Below are 19,103 nucleotides of genomic sequence, written 5' to 3'. Positions count from 1 at the left end.
AATGTTCCGTTAGTCCTGTTAGCTACCAGACATGACTTTTGCATTACAAGTCTCTACATAACTTTGGCCATAGCAAAGGCAAAATTTGCAACTGCAAAATACATTCAGATTCACTGTGCCAGAGTAATGCTTCCACCGCATAAATATATCACTACTCAGACTACGACTGAATACTCACAACAGAATAGATAATTAATGTATTGTAATGGTTATCCTTGTATTAGAAAAAAAATTGAAATAAAACCGAATATATCATAAGTCATAGCAGCTAGGTAAAAAAGTAGATATATCTGACTCAGGTGCAATATATAGAATCTTAAATTCACTAAATATATATAGAGAGATCAATAAACCACTTTCCACATTTGTTTTTGCTTGCGTAGCTGCTAGGAAGTGTAGTTGCTAATATCATAGTTTTGAGTACTATGAAAAACCCTCTCATCTTTATATTTCCTGTTTAACTAACACTTTACATACATGAAATCTGATAAAGCAGCCACACGTAGTTTACCATTTTTGAATTGTCAACATCTATTGAAAGGATATCCCGGTTAAGCAAAGTTATTCGCTATCCACAGGATAACTATAAAGATCCATTCACTCATTCGTATTTCTCGGTCCGCACCCATTCTGCAATTTTGCGGAACGGGTGCGGACCCATTCATTTCAATGGGGCCACCAAAGATGTCCGTGTGCTGTCCGCATGTCTATTTCCGTTCCACGGCCCAGCAAAAAAGATAGAGCATGTTCTGCAGACTGTAAAACACTTAGGGATGTGTGAATGGACCCTAGGATCGGTGGGAGCACTGGGATCCCATAACCCGTGGAGCCCACCAAAATGAACAGAGTGTCTGGGTGGGCATACACATGGCCACTGCATTTTTTTCTATGGGAGTTTCAGAGACAGCCGAGCACTGTACTCTGTTATCTCCGGAACTCCTGTAGTGATGAATGAAGCAGCTGTGCGCAAGCCCAACCGGCTACTCTGTTTATTTTGGGGGCTCCATCGGGTATAGGGTTCCCGTGCTTGTGAACTTGAGCTGTCTCTGTACATGAAGCACTGATAAGAAGGGAACAATGTGACTGACATTTTCGCATTCAGTTTTTACCCGCAGATCCACTATTTGTTTAAATGAACATGCTGTGCAAAACTGATACTCTGCAGGGCCGTAAGGGTGGCTTATGTTAATCTGTAATGCTCTACCTCCAGTGCTGGACTGGGGTTGCTAATGCCCACCAGTAAAATTCACTTTGGAGCCAATGTACAAATTTCACATGGTAGATTATGGGGGTCTCTGCAGTGACTTCGAAATGGGGGATCCCCGATTGACCTGCCTCTGTATTTAGAAGTCATCTCCGCCACCTGATGCATCTATAATAATATACTGGATAGTCTCTTATAATATATCTAGTTTCTTATATGAACATAGGCTAGTTGTGATGCTGTAATCTGCCTATTTGTATGTGGTGCAGTCAGTCTACTGTGCCATGTGCCACTTGTGCAAAAGGCGAGGGACTGGGAAGCCATGCTTACTCAGGGCCCACCGTGGGATTCACCTGTACCCCTGCAGGTCGGTCTAAACCAGTGGTGCACAACCTTTTCTGGTTGGGGGCCACATTGTCAGACTGAAGGAATCCCATGGGCCGAAAATAAAAGTTAAAGGGGTATTACCAACTGATATGCTGTATTTATTACATATTGTACATACAGTATACACCATAAATGTCTGGTTACACCTCCAGAACTCCCATCTAATGGGAGAATACATGAAAAATGTATGTGAGCAGCCACAAGACATAGACATACATGTCTGTCACAAAATGGTTGAGGGCCGCACAGAATGATATTGAGGGCCGCATGTGGCCCCCGGGCCGCAGGTTGTGCACCCCTGGTCTAAACCCATCTACCCCCTCACGTCCTTCAGGGAGCATAACACAGTGGGCCAGATTTAATAATATATTGTGTCTGTGCAAAATATCTGTCTAAAAAGTGGTGCAAACTGGCGAGATGTGCTACAATTGCGCCACAATTCCCTGCACGAGATTTATCATCCAGCCTGAGCCACAGTTAGAATTCTGGTGCAAGTCTATACAGCAGCAAATACAGGAATGGATCCAGTGGACTTGATATAACATCAGCTTTATTGCAGGATTCACATTAGAAACCACACCATCAGAACAGTCTTAAAGTGCACTTTTTTTTTTATGTGAATACTGCAATAAAGCTGATGTTTTATCAAGTCCACTGGATCCGTTCCTGTAACTGCTGCTGTTTTGGGCTTGGACTGGCCAAGGATCCGTGATAGGACTTACTGATTTCCTCCACATCTGAGTGCTGGATTTTCCCTGCCTTCACTCACCTGCAGGTCTAGACAGCTTGTCTAAGCTTATGCCATCTTTAGGATTCTTAAACCTCAGACAGTGGGTCAGTTTTGCTTTAACTGTTCTTCTTTCCTCCATATCACAAGAGCATTCACACAGTATTAGAATCCTGCCAAACATCTCATATCATTGTTTCCAGGATCCTTGTGAGAGCGACTTGGAGTTAACGGTCGGCTCTGTTAGTGGCATATGTGAGACATCAACAAAGTACAATGTGCATGCAAATATCCAGAGTAGAATTTTTCTAGTGAAAAAAATATATATATACCGGTATAGTGCCCCAAGTCACCACTTCACAGAAGATTTGTGCAACCACACAATTCTGAGTAAAGGAGTTGTGTTATAAATTAGCCAACTAATCCAAGTAGTAGAGAAGTAATATTGGAATGGACAACCACTCCTACAAGGAAGATTCCAAGGAGAAGTCTGTTCTAGTCTATAGGTGATAAGAAATGAGATGCACCAGTAGTCAAGAAGCTGAATCTGAATATTGTCTCGTGCTATGTGAAACATCTCTCTTAATCCCTTGTCCCCAATTCGTCTCCACCAACACATGCTCTAAGAACTTGACTTCTACCCTGAAAAAGAGCACAACGGGGGTGTCTGGGATGTTGTCCACCACGCCGCTCCTGTTTACTAGGCCATGGAACACACAGTGCACAGGCTAGGAGTCGTGGTCTGTGGCGTCGGAGGGCTCTTCTAATTCTCTGCCCATGAACTGCAGCCTGCACCTCTGCCCGACCAGCAGCCTCTACTAATCTTGCCAAGCCTTCTCTTTGTCTTGCCACTCGCAGCTCAGCTTGTAGGAATACACAATGAAACTGTTGAACCCGCATCTCTAATGCACAGAGTGCCCTTCTACGGCCTTCTACTGCCAGTAACCTGCGGCGAGCCTCTAAAAGTTCTGACCAGGAGGGGCTTGGGGTTACTGGAAGCTGTTCACCTTGAGTAGAGGCTCTTCTGGATTGGGGTGGTGAAGGAGATTTCAGTGGGGACTGAGCAGGAGATGAGTTATGTGAGGAGCATGACAAACGTTTTAAAGTGGTGGTTTGAGATCCATTAGATTTTATGGATGATGATTTGGGAGGAAATGACTTGCTCACAGCATTACAGAGATTATCATCAGATGATGGATTAACAGACTGGCTCTTACAGCTTAGTTGTGGGGAGGGCAATTTTGGAGGCAATAATTTTAGGTCAAAAACATCTTGCAAATCAAAAAGGGTTGGGAAAGGCTCTTCTGGTTTTAGAAAGGGTTCTCCAGCAGATGATAATGGTGCAGGTATAACTGAAGTGAAAGGACTGGGAGGAGACTTAGAGAGGGAAATGTCACTCTGAGAAGAAGCAAGCGTGCTGCTAGAAACTGCATCATGGAAGGACTTATTACTGGTCTCATGTAATTGAAGGGTATTAGGCTTCAAAGTAAATGTGTGGGGAACGGAAACAGACTTACTGACACTCTTTTCGCGAGTACAATCCTCTCTCCTTGAAGTGGAAGGCTTAGGGGAAGTATCACCGCTTGGTTTAGCAGAAGGCTTTGAAGGTATATCAGGAATACCATTGGGGGCAGAAGCTGACCGTTTGGGGGAAGCACACGGTGCTGAAGAAAGTCTTCTAAGGAAACCACTGGGACCACTAGGTGACTTCCAGAAGGAAGAAGCTTGAGAAGGCACAGATTTGGCTTCTTTTGTCTGAGGTTCTTTGGAAGACCTAGGATGGTTGAAAACCCTCTGCAGATTCCACAGAGCACTGCCCTGCACTAAAGGCATTGCAAGAAAGAAACAAGTATGGGAAGGCAGGAATGAGAAGAGCTAAGGAATTAAAGGAGGGCAAGTTCAGTTAGGATGCATGCTTCCTCAGTGATGTCAGCTTCATTATCCCAGAACCATACTCTACCGGTAAAGGATGCCCGGACCAGTCAGGCTTAGCAGTCCTCACAGGCTTGGAGTGATGCTCTCCCTGCAGTCATGCAGGTGCCGCTGACAATTTCTTGCAGGCTTTTGTCTCCTTGAGGCCTCTTTGCCAGTTGCAGACTTTGTGACTGCAGTCTGTATCTCGTTATTCATGCATCAGCACGAACAGAACGTCACATCTCATTCACCATCTTCCTTCTTCTCTGCACATCTGCGGCTCTGCAGACCTGCATTAGCAATGTGTGACGTCACCGCCCGACTAGAAGGGGCGGGGGGATGGCGAGATGTCGAATCCAGCCACTAGAGGTCGTACTGCGCCACAGCTAACTCAGCTAACAGGTGCAGAGGGCGGCCATTTTTGTGGAGACTACTGTATTTACACTACATTGTAAAGGCAATTTATATGTAGACCTTTACATGCACATTCTTGTATATAAGGGGCTGTATCTGAAAGGAATGTTTCCAGCTTTTCTAGTGATTCGCCAATCCCTGCAGTTTTCATCTATTTGACAAGCAGACAAGTAACTAGAGGGTTTTCCATCGGCCTCATATAGAGGAGGCAGGGGGCGTACACGCCTGGAAGATGCGTGACGTAGGTATGCAGGTAGAGGTGTGGCCGGGACGCTCACCTGGCCGACAGGTAGAGGCGGTGGTGACCGGAAACGGAAGCTGGCGGCTGCGGGGAACCCGGAAAATACCGGAACCGACCCCCTGACTCTTTGTGAAGTTGATCAATGTAAGTATTGCGAGAGTATAATGGTGAAGAGTGCAGAGAAAGCGGAGGACGGGGGCGCACAGGAGTGAAGTGAGCGGACCTGGGAAATGTTGAGGACGGGTGGGGAGCAGCAGAGGTAGGCACTGCCAGGTGACTGCCCCGTGGAGACCCATAGCTCCTTCAGGAGCCCATACCTGGGGATGGAGATCGGGCGAAGGGATTGAGAAGCTTTCATGGGCAGACGTTTTGGAGAGAGGTCGGAAGTCTACAGTGGGAGGATCAGCTTGTAGGGTCTCCACTTACTGTTCGGGGGTCATCCAGGTGAAAGCAGTGACCAGGAGCCCAATTGGAAGCAAGGGCTTGAGTATATAAAACAGACAAACTGAAGGAATGGGGAATATTGGAGAGATAGAAGAGCTGGATTGGCCAGGTTCACACACAGCATTTGTCCGGTGCAGTATTTTACTCATAAAAGAACAGAAAATTCCATATTTAAATGGGGTGGTGGTATACTATGAGTTTTTAGTCCCTGCATGCCCTGATCCTTGTTTCTTTTTTCTCTTTTTTACTTGAAGCTTTCCTCATTTCCACTGCTTTTGCAATTTTACATGTATGACCACTGGCGTCTTTGTAGAAAGCAGTTTGTTAGAGTCTATTTGCACTGCTTTTACGACATATGCGCTGGGGAATGCTCCTGGCGTGCGGCGGTATAGGGCAGAAGTGGTGAAGTATACTTCATATAAATCCAGTATAGAGGGGGATTGATTGTGTGTCATGTATTACAATGCGGGAGTCTATAGATCTGATTATATTATTTTGACCTTTCCTTAGGACTTGTTCATGAAGCAATGCCCCGACCCCATCCTGTGGCTGTTCCTCAGGGCCGAGTATCCCCCCCTGCCCATCTTCCTTCTCCACGTCGCAGTTCCCCCCATGAGACAACAGCTCACCCAAGCTCTCGGCGTAGAAGCCCTCCAGAAGACATTACTTTTATTTCAGGGTCTGCTGAGACGCCACCAGAGGAGCCACCATGCTGTCCCACTCTCTCCCGGGCCTGGACAACCTACAAAACTGTACTCTGCTATGTGGTGTCCTGCAGCTGCTGTCCCCAGAAAGATCCTGAAGAATACCTTCCCTGTCCTATAGAGAGCTCAGTTGGTCCACCAGCGAATGGTTTTCCTGCTAGTAGCCCCCGTCCTACACGTGTTGCTGATAGAGGCAAAAAAACAGCACTTGGTAATAGTTTTAGTTACCCGGATCTTAAATTAATGGGTGTGCCTGTGTATAATAGGCAGACTGGTGCCATAGACACGGAACCCATCAAAGAGCCTCCTGCTCCCCTACAGCCCCCAGTGTCCCGCAGTTCTGCCAAGGACTACTATTCTTTGCAGGAGTCCGATCCAGAATTGCCTCGGCTTAGCGGCTCCATGTCCAGTGCAGAGATTGATGAACTTATCTGGCACAAGCTAACAGAATTGTTTAGCCTCCATCAGATTGATGAACTGGCAAGATGCACGTCTGAGACGGTTTTCCTGGAAAAGAGCAGCAAAATTACAGAATTAATCAGCAGCCTGACACAGAACTACCAATTGGAAGAGCAAGATGCAGAGTGTCGGCTCGTGCGGGGGATTATACGTATCAGCACTCGCAAGGAACGAAAACGTGGACAAGCCGGCCGCGGTGGCGAAAAAGGAGGCAATGGGCAACAGCATAACAGCCAGAATGGTGGCAAAACCCCCGACAGTGGCAATGAAAGCATGCAGGAATCTGGACTGACCAGCCAGGATGGTGCGAATCACTGGGGCAAGGGTGGGATGTGTCTTTCAGTGTGCAAAGAATGGAAAGCTCCACCTCATTCCATTCCTCCTTTCATCTGCATGTTTCCTGCCAAAACAGGAACAGATTCCAATAGGGAAAAACGAAATAAAATGTGCCTGTTTCTGGAAACATGTGGAATGAAAACTTGCCATATGATGATACCCTTAAAGGGAACCTGTCACCTGGATTTTGTGTATAGAGCTGAGGTCATGGGTTGCTAGATGGCTGCTAGCACATCCGCAATATCCAGTCCCCATAGCTCTGTGTGCTTTTATTGTGTTAAAAAAAAAACAACGATTTGATACATATGCAAATTACCCTGAGATGAGTTCTGTCCCCGACTCATCTCACATACAGGACTCATCTCAGGTTAATTTGCATATATATCAAATCATTTTTTTTTACACAATAAAAGCACACAGAGCTATGGGGACTGGGTATTGCGGATGTGCTAGCGGCCATCTAGCAGCCCATGTCCTCAGCTGTATACCCAAAATCCCGGTGACAGGTTCAATGCAGCCCAGAATGATCTATTTCATAGGTAACTGTTAGAAGATCACATTGTAAACGCCACTGATTTCCAAAACACCAATATTAGTAAATGTGTGTTATGCCTAAAGGTTGCAGATGGTATCTAGCATTCTAGATGATTTAGTATCTAAAAGAACCAGAATGGGCAGGGGCAAAAAATATTATTCCAGGATAGTGCTGGGCTATCTCTGTCAGTCCCATAGTCGATGGGGAGGTGGTCACGCATGTGCACTACTGCTCCATTCGCTTAGGGATCCCTGATGTTGTGCTTGGTAGGGGTCGCAGTGATTGGACCCCCTGATCATACACGAATCACCAGGCCTGTGAATAGATAAGTTTTACTTTCCATTACGCCCCATGACAGCACCTGTGAGAGATCCTCCCCCTTCCGGACCTCTCACAGGTGCTGTCATGGGCTCAGGGAAAACATATTACCGGTAAGAGTAATTGAAGTATTTTGGGGACAATTCCATTTACAATTACAGTGTGTATGCAAGGAACACTCCCAATGAGGACACTAAGGGGGAGAGTTATCAAAATCAATGTAACAGAAAACTGTTTTAGTTGCCCACAGCAACCAATCGGATTCCACCTTTCATTTTTCAGACCTTCCTTGGAAAATGAAAGGTGGAAACTTATTGGTTGCCATGGGCAAATAAGATAGTTTACTCCACATTTATTAAATCTCTCTCTAAATGTGTCCATAGGTTTATGTTGGCTAGATGGAGGTCAAGAGTGTCCTTTTGGCCTCCATCTTGTCGTTTTAGCATAGAACTAGCACATCAGACTGCTATTCCATGCAACAGTTAAAGGTGTATATATTTTTTATGATGGGTCCCCTTTGGGTGGCGGGTTCCACTGTGTGTCATCCGTTTCATGTATATGTATAGTAGCCCATAAATGTGATGTGACAGACCCAGAGTCACTGTGGTCCTTGTGGACTGCAGTGTTCGCATGTGACCATGGGTCTTCAGCGAGGACTTCACAGGGGTACGAGAAGGAAGTGTTTAACTACTCCAAAATGGTGTAAACACAGAAAGCGGTATGGCCCTCTTCACAGTTCTTGCCCGTTTTCTCATTTAATGAAGTCTCTGTTTAATCTTTATCGTTTTTGTCTGTTGTAATTTTTTTTTCTTTCATCTCAGCAGATCTAGATGTAAAGATTTCACAAGAGACAACTGCAGATCTCATAGCACGAAACATGAGGAGATACAGCGCACCAGGTATATAACAGTGTGTACATTTAATAGAACCGCCATTCACCTTGTTTTGTGGCTGAAACGAGATCAGATCTATGGTGAAATTGCTGAATTAGAATGCTTTAGTTTAGACGCTCCGATCTACAACAGATTGTTGGGAAGGAAGTGTTCCTTCCCGACAGTCGGCTGCTTGTTCAGTGATCTCCTCCACAGTATGAGGACGAGGGGTGGCTACTGCTCGTCCCCATACAGCAGGGATCAGCAACCTCCGGCACTCCAAGTGTTGTGAAACGACATCTCCCAGCATGCACACTTGCTTGGCTGTTCTCTGAACTCCCACAGAAGTGAAAGGAGCATGCTGGGAGTTGTAGTTTCACAACAGCAGAGGTTGCTGATACCTGCCATACAGAATCATGGTTTCTGGGCAGCAGATGACTGTTTAGACAGCACAATCTGCTGCCCAGGAACGATGATTTAGGTGCCTGCCCAAACAGGATCATCTGATAAACGGGTGTTTCGCTCGTTAATCGGGTGATTGGCTGCACATTTAGAAGGGAAGATTGTCGGGAACGAGTGTGCACAGGAATGTTAGTTCCTGATAATTTGCCCGGTTATCGGGCCGTGAAAATCCACCTTTACTCTTTGGATTTCTAAATTATCTGATGTCGATTGTGGTCTATGGTGGGAGGCCAATTGCAATCTGTCAGACGGCTTAAAGAGGACCTTTCATGGGTCCAGACATTATAAACAAAGTATCAGGCTACGTAGGGGATAGTGCAGGGATCTAACTGCTCTTACTATTTTTCCTGGGCACCGCTCCGTTTGCCGCAGCGGAGAGCGTCACAGCCAGGGAAAGAAAAAAAAATCACCTTCGCCCACAGAGAAAGACTCGGTCTCCTCCTTATTGCTCCGATGCTATTAATTAGCATACCAGGCGGGAGAATACAACAGGGGCCACAGCAGGTAAACGGAGCGGTGCCCAGGAAAAATAGTAAGAGCAGTTAGATCCCTGCACTATCCCCTACGTATCCTGATACTCGGTTTATAATGTCTGGACCCATGAAAGATCCTCTTTAAGGCTGGGTTCAGACCTGAGCGTCTTTGATATGCGCGTTTAACGCGCGTTTTTGACGCGCGTTTTTTGCAATAGTAAACGTTTGTGCGATTGACTGCAATGTCCTATGGCCACAAACGTGCATCAAAACGCCCCAAAGAAGCTCAAGTACTTGTTTGAGCGTAGGGCGTTTTACAGCGCGTTTTTCAGCGCTGTAAAACGCTCAAGTGAGAACCAGGGCCATAGGGAAGCATTGGTTTTCATGTGTTGAGCGTTTTACAGCGCGTTTGAACGCGCTGTAAAACGCTCAAGTGTGAACCCAGCCTCAGGGTATGGCCACAAGTGGCAGGTTCGGTGTGGGTTTTGGGTTGTAAATACTGCGGATTTGCATTGCATTGCACAGGGATAAATCCACATGCTGTGGATTCCATATCTGTTCTGCATGTCATTTTCTGCTGCATATTTCTTGAGGGGCTTGTGGATAAGATTTGCTTTAGGCCGAATGCACATGGCCGTGGAACACGGATGTGAGCGGTCCGTGGTATCCCGGCCTGGCATCCTGCTGAGAGCAGGAGCGCACGGCGTCATTGGTTGCCATGACGCCGTGCGCTTCATGCCGCTGCTGCACTACAGTAATACACTTGTATAGATCATAAGAGTGTATTACTGTACTGCAGCGGCGGCATGAAGCGCACGGCGTCATGGCAACCAATGACGCCGTGCACTCCTGCTCCTTCTTAAAGGTAATGTGTCATCAGCAAATGACCTTCTGTTTAAATCACTTTTTTTTTTATGTTTAACCTATTTTTAAATAATTTTTGATGTTATTTTTAATTTTCCATGTCATGTTTTATATTTAAACTAAAACCAAAAATCCTGCAGTTTCTGCATTGGCTACTATGTCTAATAAATTGGTGCCACTTTTTGGTTTATACAGATTACTTTTACTGTAGGTAACTCATTCTAATCCTGCCTGTAAGATCATCATCTCTGTGTATAGGTAAGAAAGGATCCGCCATTCACAATAAGAGATAGTGAAATCTTATCTCTTCTTCCCTTGCACAGATCACAGAGCATGCAGAGAAAACTCTCCCACAGTCAATAGGGTCCCCTCCTGACCATTGTCTATGGTCCATGGGGCTGCCGTAAAGCAATTTTCTTAATGCTGTGTAAATGCTGTTAAGAACAGCTCAGGCAAGATGACCACCCCCATAATTATGTTCCCAAAATAGAATAAAAAAATCTGTAATCAGAAAATAAAAACAGATCTAGTTTTAACTGGCAGATAAGATTTTTTTTTTGTGACACTTCCTTTTAACATCATTTAGAGAGCATAAAAAAAATAGCTTTATGGCAGCCCCATGGACCATAGACACAGTGGTCAGGAGGGGACCTCATTGACTTCTATGGGAGAGTTTTCTAGGCATGCTCTGTGACCTGTGCAGAGGACATTATCAAATATTATCTATTCTTTCCTTGTACAATTGCCTATTGTGAATGGTGGATCCTGTCTTATCTGTACACCGAGGTGATATCATTACAGGCAGGATTAGGATGACTGGTAAATGCAGTAAAGTGATCTGTACAGCCTATTATTAGGCTTAGTGGCCAGTGTAAAAACTGCAGGATTTTTGTAATTTAGATGACATGGAAAATTAAAAATAACATCATCGACAATTCTTTAAACATAAGAATGTAATTTAACGAATAGGTCATTTTCTGAGGACACATTTTCTTTAATCTCATCCACTTTGCTGCTAGAGTATAAGGCCTCATGCACACGACTGTGTGTCGGCCGTGGCTCTGCTGCGGTTCGCAATGCATGGGGGCCGACCGTATACCTACGCAGACCCATTCACTTGAATGGGGTCCACGATCCGCATCCGAAGTCCTCACCGCAAAGAAGTAGTGCATGCACTACTTTTTTGCGTTGCAGAGGCATGGACAGAAAACCCAGTGAGACACTCCGTAGTGCTTCCGTGGGCTTCCCATCCGTGCCTTTGTTCCACACTGTGTCCTCCGGATTGATACAGTGATATGTTGTGCACATGGCCGGTGCCCGTATATTGCGTACCTTCTGTTTGTAGGCCGCAATCTGGGCACGGTCATGTGCATGAGGCCTAATGCTGTGGATTCCACGTGCAATTTTGCTGCAGAAAACCTGTAGTATTTAGGCCACATGTGGCCTTCCCGTAATAGCACCCCTTTCTGTTCATTGATGTTTACTTAGATTTTACTCTTACTTTAGTTCTTCTGGTATTAGTTCTTTTGGGAACAAGTTGAGGTTTTATACAGGAGCTTTTTTTCTTTATTAAATTATTATTAGCGGGTAACTGAGTTCTCAAAAAACTTTTGATATGTCATAGAGACACATCAAAAGTTTTGATCAGTGGGGTCTGAATGCAGTGCATGTGCATTGGTTGTCTCCTGCACAGTGCACTGAAGTGAAAGGGATTTTCCAGGTGTTTAATATTGATGGTCTATCCTTAGGATCCTGGCACCCCAGGGATCAGCTGTTTGAAGATGCCGCGGCGCACCAGTGTGTACCACAGCCTCTTCCTAGGCCACTGATGTCTGGTTCAGTGGTCACTTGGCCAAGGGGCAGCTCGTTCCCATTTGGAATACCAAGCACAGCTGCTATCCAATAGACGACATTGTGCTTGGTAAGCTACGAGCAGGCTGTGTCTCTCTTTAAACAGTTGATCGGCGGGGGTGCCATGTTCGGACTACCACCAATAGGTCATCAATGTTGAACACATTGAAACCTCCTTGTGAGTGCCAGGATTTTGTATCACAAACCCAAGGCAAGTGACCTCCATATATTGGGCAAGGAATCACTTTCTTTAATTCTAAGTGAAATTGTGAACTTTTTATTTTTTCCCCCTCAAGAGATGATCGGGTCTATGTCCCATGTGTCTTCTCTATGATGTTAGCACTCTAGGAAAAAGAAAGGTGATCTAAAGCTTTGTTTTTGAACACATCTGTCACGTGGTGTTGGTTTGTGGTTAGGGGGCACATGTCTGAGGCACTGGGTGAGGCGACACTGCCATGTTCTAGTCATAGGAGATCTATTGTGTATGGTCTTGTGGTATGTTAATGGCTCTTAAAGTGTTAAGTACCCTATCTAATCAGTCTTAAAGACAGTAGCCAGACTATATCATTAGCAGCCTTAACTTCATTTAATTACATGGAAAATCCAGTTAAAGTGATATTGTCATTGGTCTGTGATCTCAGATCACCACTCTTTTCTAGAATTAAAGGCTATGGAGCCCCATATACTTATTAAAGGCTTTTTCTATCTCATCAGTATCAGATCGGCGGGAGTCCGATACCTGGGACCCCCACGATCAGCTGTATGAGGAGACTGTGCGAGCAGTGCGCCCATGCCGTCTCCCTTCTCTCTTCCTGTCCGCTGTTGTTCCATAGACATACAGCAGCAACCAGGAAGAGAGAAGGGAGACAGCTTGTGTGCACGCAGTCTCCCCATATAGCTGATTGGCGGGGGTGCCGGACCCCCGCCAATCTGTTATTGATCACCTATCCTGAGAACAGGTCATCAATAGAAAAAGCCCAGACAACCCCTTTAAAGTATCTGTCCCCTACTAGAGGGTCCAATCCATATAAACTCGTAGCTACTAAAGAACTGAAGCCTGAGGAAAGGCTGCTGCTGATACATTCAAAAGTAGGCAACAGGATTTATTTCTAGGGGTGCATAGCTTTTTTGGTCTTGTCCACATTGTCACATTGCTCTATTTCGAGGGCTGCAAAAATTGTCAATCAGCACTCGTTTGCATTGGCCTGTTACATAGACCTATGCAAAGTGAATGGGGAGGAATGATTGCTACCAAGGTATTCCTCCTTCATTCAGTTCTATTGATTATTGGCATGAGTACAGAGGGAGATAGGCTGCCGATAATTGTGCCTCTTTCATCCTAACGAAAGATGCAAATCGGCGACAAATGAGTGTTTGCTCATTTATTGGCGGCACGATTATTCAGGCCAGCTACTAGGAATGAGCGTTCCTGTGAACACTTGTTTCCAACAATTGGCCTGAGAATCGTGTCGTTTAATGGGGCCTTCCATCATACCTCCTGGTCATAAATGATCGTTTCCTTCACTGGCAGAGGGTGGTGCTCATTGGTTATTACTGCCTCTTGGGGGGAAACTGATAAATGACGACCTTCTTAAATTTTTGCAAATTACAGCTCTAAATATGCAAACTGATGCTAAAATGGGTTCTCTATTCAAGGTTCCAGTTGGCGTGGGAGTTTTTTTATTTTATGTTAAATATATTATGTTTTTTTTAATATGCCCCTCCAAAGGACATTTAGACCTCTAATCAACATTTACATTCTTTTTTTTTGTGCATTTTTTTTTTTTTTCCCACTGTAACTGGGTCATCCAAAGGAGCCCCAGTTACAGGAGAAAACAGCCCCTGCATAGCGCTTACTAAGAGCTATGTACAGAAGAAGGGGTAATAAACTGTCTTCTCTTCGGGGTCCCCAGCTGTACCGGACGATCAGCTGTGTTTCTGTCCAGCAGGACGGGGGCCGTAAACCATGGCTGCGTGGGCCTCGGGTTGTGCACCGCTGCTCCAAAAGTGGCTCTACTTTTCTGCATAGCATCTCCATGAGATTAGTAAAAAGTGTCTGTTTTTCCAGAAACGGCACCCCCTTTTCCACACATTGCTTGTGTTATTGCAGCCAGAAGCACATTGTGGAAGGTTAGATGAGTTTTACAGTTCACGTGCAGCCATGTTTATGAATGAAGGAGGGGAAAAAAAAAAAAAGTACAAAAACAGTGAGGTATTTGCAAGTAAAGCTGTGGTCACACTGGCATTAGTCTGTTAGCCTCCTCTGTTCGGCCCCTTTTACGCGAGCAATATGAAAAGCTATCTTCCATTTTTGCAGTTTGCCAGCTGTCTATCAGTTTTTCATTTCGATGAGAATAAAAAACTTAAAAAATACCTCACCAGCCCGTCCTAGCAGTCATCCTGGAAAAACAGGCCGCACAAGGATGAGATCTGTGGGCTGTCCGTTCTTTTTCACAGTTGAATGGGCATGTGAAAGATGGACAAAATGGTAAATGGTGCCATTTTCTTGCAGGGGACTTGAGCCTCCCTGATCAGTAATGTTTAGCTGCTGCTGATTACTAGGCAGTGGGCAAATACATTTTGGGTGCTGCAAGGGAGCATTAGCTGTGCCCTGTGGGAATGGTTGTGAAGATCTGCATGTATCATCCTTTTACTGCAGCTTCCCTGACACCGCACATAGTTATGGAGGAAGCTAGCGGTGATCTTGCTGGTAACTTCATGTCTCCCTGCAGTTTAGTTCTCACTAGCAAGGTGATGATTGGCTGAGCCTTTGCCGTTTTTTGATCCATTCGAACAGAAGCTCGCTGCTTCTGTTTGCGTCTTTGAGATTTTAGCTGAGCAGCCTATAATTTGCTTTCGCTATATGTTTTTCCCTTACCAGTCAACTTGTTTTTTTTTTATCAGAAAACATGTATTTCAGAAGGAAATGCACTATACCCAACATGTGCAACATTTGGCACCCTCTTACCTTAAAGGCCAAAATCAACACCTGTTATTCCACCGAATCCTCATCGCAAAAGTTTTTGAGCACGCCCCTGTCAATGACTGAGTGGCATGCAAGTCCTTATTTTTTTTTATTTCTATTGTAATAAAGTGGATTATTTTCTATGTAAAAAATACCAAAACCAGTGATCTATCAGGTTAATGATCATTTTTCTCCCCCTGAACACTAACCGCACAGGCCTGGTTGGACATTTTGGCGTGTACCTAGGATTTACATTTGCCAACTTTAGCAAGTTGAGTCAGAATGTTTGAATCATGGATCACCATGCTGGCATGCAAATGAACAATTATTTAATGCTGATATTTTTATAGAAGCATAGGCTGTCATTATACTTAGGCGGAGGCCCTCCCTAAAGATTAATTGGCCTCAATGAACAAAATGTTTATAAACTATTCTGTATTGTGGATTAATGAGCTTGGTCTACAATATAGAAAAGCTATCTGTCCACCACATTGAGTGTATGCACAGAGAAAGCTGTCAGCCTGTTCACGCTGCACGCAGGATAACGTATGGACATAATGATTTCAGCAGTCTTGCCACTGATCTATTAAGATGCTTTAGTTTTGCAGAAATTACAATAGTTGCGATTGCCAGTGCTTTGAGGCAGGAATTCAGTGTATTCATGACATGCACCCTATCCATACTGCTGATTGACAGATTTCTCCCAATGCACAGTAATAGGAAGAGAGTTGTTAATCAGCAGTTAGAAGGGGCTGGCGATTCATAAACACATGAGACCGCTGAAATCTGCATGTCCGTCACTACTTTATGCTGCCTAAGGCTACATTCACATGACCGTATGTATTTTGCGGTCCGCATAAAATACAGACGCTGGATCCATTGTAATAATGCCTGTTCTTGTCCACAAAATGGACAAGAATAGGACATGCTCTATATTTTTGGCGGAAACATTGAAATGAATGGGTCCTCATCCAATCCGCAAAAAAACAACTCACCAGACACTGGGGAAAAAAAGTGCGTTTGTGTGAATGTAATGTTTCCTTTAATGCTCAAGCTTTACCCTTAGTATATTTAACATGCGATTTGTTAACACAAATACACATTTCCTATTCTTTTCAGGATCTACCTCCCAGAAAGATGATTCTTTACCAGACACAGAAACAGACTCTTCAGGCACCCCACTATTGAAGGTTTACTGTTAATGGAAGGCCAAAGCCTATGAGACAAGCTTGTGTCGAGGTGCGCTAGTGCCGAAAGCTGGCCATGCACATTCACCAGCTGTTAACCGAACAATCTTTCCCAGCTCCCCCATACATAGGATTTTGGTTTCAATGGGGAGAGTGGAGAAAGTGGCTGCTTATCTCCTGGGAGAACAAAAGGATCAGGCAAAAGTATTCACTTCCCCTGATCCTTCTCTCGCTGTTGGCAGAGTCAAACAACAATACACTGTGTATGGGGGCCTTTTTAAGACCTTTTACTTAATATAGACCAGGAATGCCCAACCTGTGTCCCTCCAGCTGTTGCAAAACTACAACTCCCAGCATGGCATGGTGGGAGTTGTAGTTTTACAACAGCTGGAGGGCTACATGTGGAGCATCCCTTATATAGACCACTAAAGTGAACATGGAATTCTCAGCTATCGCGTTTCTATGCTCCATGAATTCCCAGATGATTTTTTTTTTCCTCCCAATGATTCCTTTGGTCAATTTTGTGCGAGGTTATGTAAATGTTGAAACTTTTTTTTTGTATATGTTCTATGTAGGTGTTCATGTAATGCTTTGTGTTGCTTTCTATTTCTGAAACGTTACATGAAAACAACATAAGGTCAAGCTGTGAATTGTCTACATATGTATATAACTGTATAAAATATGTAAGTAAGATGTCGAGTTAGATGTGCAGCTCTATGTACAGTCCTGTCAGTAAGTTGTTGACTGAACTATTTTATATCAAATTCTCCAAAACTGCTGAAAGACTCCCCTTTAAGTTAGTTATGCACAAAGACAAGTAAAACCTCTTATTAGCTTAAGCCATACTATCAAAATTGCCAAAACATGAGTAATTAATACCATTACTGTAGCAGTTATTCTCAATTTTAGCCCTCAATGACCACAAAGCTTTACAAGTGCTTTAAGTTTCTGCAACTGAATGGGTTCATTTGAACGGAGCCGTTTTGGCAGCAAGCCTGTTCAGGTGAAGGCATAGACTTTCTGGATTTGGAATATTGATGGGCTGTCTGGCATCCCTGCCAATCAGCCGTTTGTGCGAGTGCTGTGTACCTGTATGCTCTACCTAGCGGGGGAATGTAGCTTCATGTGAACAGGAAGAAGCTGCAGTCCCCTGCGCCACCTGGTGAACGATGCAGGTCCTGGTGGCTGCTTTCTCCGAGAAGCATCACTCTTGTCTTTGTGGTATTGCAGCTTAGCACCATTTATTTGAATAGGGAATTTCTAACATGTACATTGAGAGTGCCTTGGGGACTGGAATGGAGAAATACTGCTGTTTAGAATACTCTTCTATAAAAGAGAATGTGAGGGGAAAGTTCAGGGTACCTGTTTTTAGTTTAACTTCTCGCTGTGTTCATGTTACTGTTAATATGTAAATGTAGCCATGAAGTAGTTCACACAATAAAATGTCAGTCATATACACAGTCTGGTGTGTTTTCCAACTGAATAAGCCCTCCAAGCCAAGGGTTCATTCACACTTGAATATTTTGCATCAGTATTGGTAAACCTAAACCAGGAGTTGTGCCAAAACCAGGAAGATCTAGAAATATTTTCCATATATATTTATTTTCTTTGTTTCTGTTCCATTCCTGGTTTGGCTACCAAATACTGATTCAAAATACAAATGTTTGAAAGTGGCCGCCTAACAAAAACTTGGAGTACTCCCAGCTTAGACATTTATGAAATACCCACAGGATATACCATAGATCAGCAACCTTCAGCACTCTAGCTGCTGTGAAACTACAACTTCCACAGAAGTGAATGAAGCATTCTGGGAGTTGAACTTTCTGAACAGCTGGAGTGCCAGAGGTTGCTGATCTCTGCCATAGATGTATGACTGATGCAGGTCCCACCACAGGAACCGATGCCCGAGTAAAGACTGTTGGTGAATCCAGTCAGAGAGCATATGGCTGTCTCCACTTAGGCTGAGTTCACACATTTTTTTTCCCCACGAGTGCAAAGCGTTTTAATGCGTTTTGCACGCGCGTGAGAAAAATTGGCATGTTTGGTACCCAGACCCGAACTTCTTCACAGAAGTTCGGGTTTGGGTTCAGTATTCTGTAAATTTGATTATTTTACCTTTATAACATGGTTATAAGGGAAAATAATAGCATTCTTTAATACAGAATGCTTAGTAAAAGGTCAATTGAGGGTTAAAAAAAATATATAACTCGCCTCCAATTTATCGTGTAGCTGCCGGTCTCCTGTTATCTTCAGGACCTGTGGTGATGTCACTGAGCTCATCACATGGTCCAACACCATGGTGATGGATCATGTGATGAGCACAGTGATGTCACCACAGATCCTGAAGATAACAGGAGACCAGCAGCTACGCGATCAATTGGAGGAGGCGAGTTAATATTTTATTTTGTAACCCTCAATTGACCTTCTACTAAGTATTCTGTATTAAAGAATGCTATACAAAAAAAATACAGTGAATAGACTTTCATCTTAGCAACCATGCGTGAAAATCACACCGCAGCCGCACTTGCTTGCAATTTTCACGCAGCCCCATTCACTTCTATGGGGCCTGCGTTGCGTGAAAAACGCACAACATGGAGCATGCTGCGATTTTCACGCAACGCACAAGTGATGCGTGAAAATCACTGCTCATGTGCACAGCCCTATAGAAATGAATGGGTCCGGATTCAGTGCGGGTGCAATGCGTTCACCTCTCGCATTGCACCCGTGAGGAAATCTCGCCCGTGTG

The 19,103-nt window shown here is 44.4% G+C and overlaps 1 protein-coding gene across 2 annotated transcripts; it reads left to right on the top strand.

The window, feature by feature from the left end:
* Positions 1 to 4,724: 4,724 nt before the first annotated feature.
* KDF1 (keratinocyte differentiation factor 1) lies at positions 4,725 to 18,386 on the top strand. 2 transcript variants are annotated; one of them, XM_040424260.1, is made up of 4 exons: positions 4,725 to 5,031; positions 5,842 to 6,798; positions 8,505 to 8,582; positions 16,290 to 18,386. In XM_040424260.1, the coding sequence occupies exons 2-4, from the start codon at positions 5,859 to 5,861 to the stop codon at positions 16,370 to 16,372; spliced, it is 1,101 nt and encodes a 366-aa protein (XP_040280194.1). In that variant the 5' UTR covers positions 4,725 to 5,031; positions 5,842 to 5,858; the 3' UTR covers positions 16,373 to 18,386. The 2 variants fall into 2 exon arrangements, with proteins under 2 accessions (XP_040280194.1, XP_040280195.1); XM_040424261.1 differs by having other exon boundaries at positions 4,726 to 5,031; positions 8,508 to 8,582.
* The last annotated feature ends 717 nt before the right edge of the window (positions 18,387 to 19,103 follow it).

This window comes from Bufo bufo, chromosome 3, assembly GCF_905171765.1.
Source record: "Bufo bufo chromosome 3, aBufBuf1.1, whole genome shotgun sequence".
Taxonomy (NCBI): domain Eukaryota; kingdom Metazoa; phylum Chordata; class Amphibia; order Anura; family Bufonidae; genus Bufo; species Bufo bufo.
This window is presented reverse-complemented; position numbering and strand designations above follow the sequence as displayed.

Coding starts and splice junctions, on each gene's coding strand:
- KDF1 (XM_040424260.1), top strand. CDS start 5,859: ATGCCCCGACCCCATCCTGTGGCTGTTCCTCAGGGCCGAGTATCCCCC. Junction 6,799..8,504: donor TGGACTGACCAGCCAGGATG/GTGCGAATCACT, acceptor CTTTCATCTCAG/CAGATCTAGATGTAAAGATT. Junction 8,583..16,289: donor GAGGAGATACAGCGCACCAG/GTATATAACAGT, acceptor TATTCTTTTCAG/GATCTACCTCCCAGAAAGAT.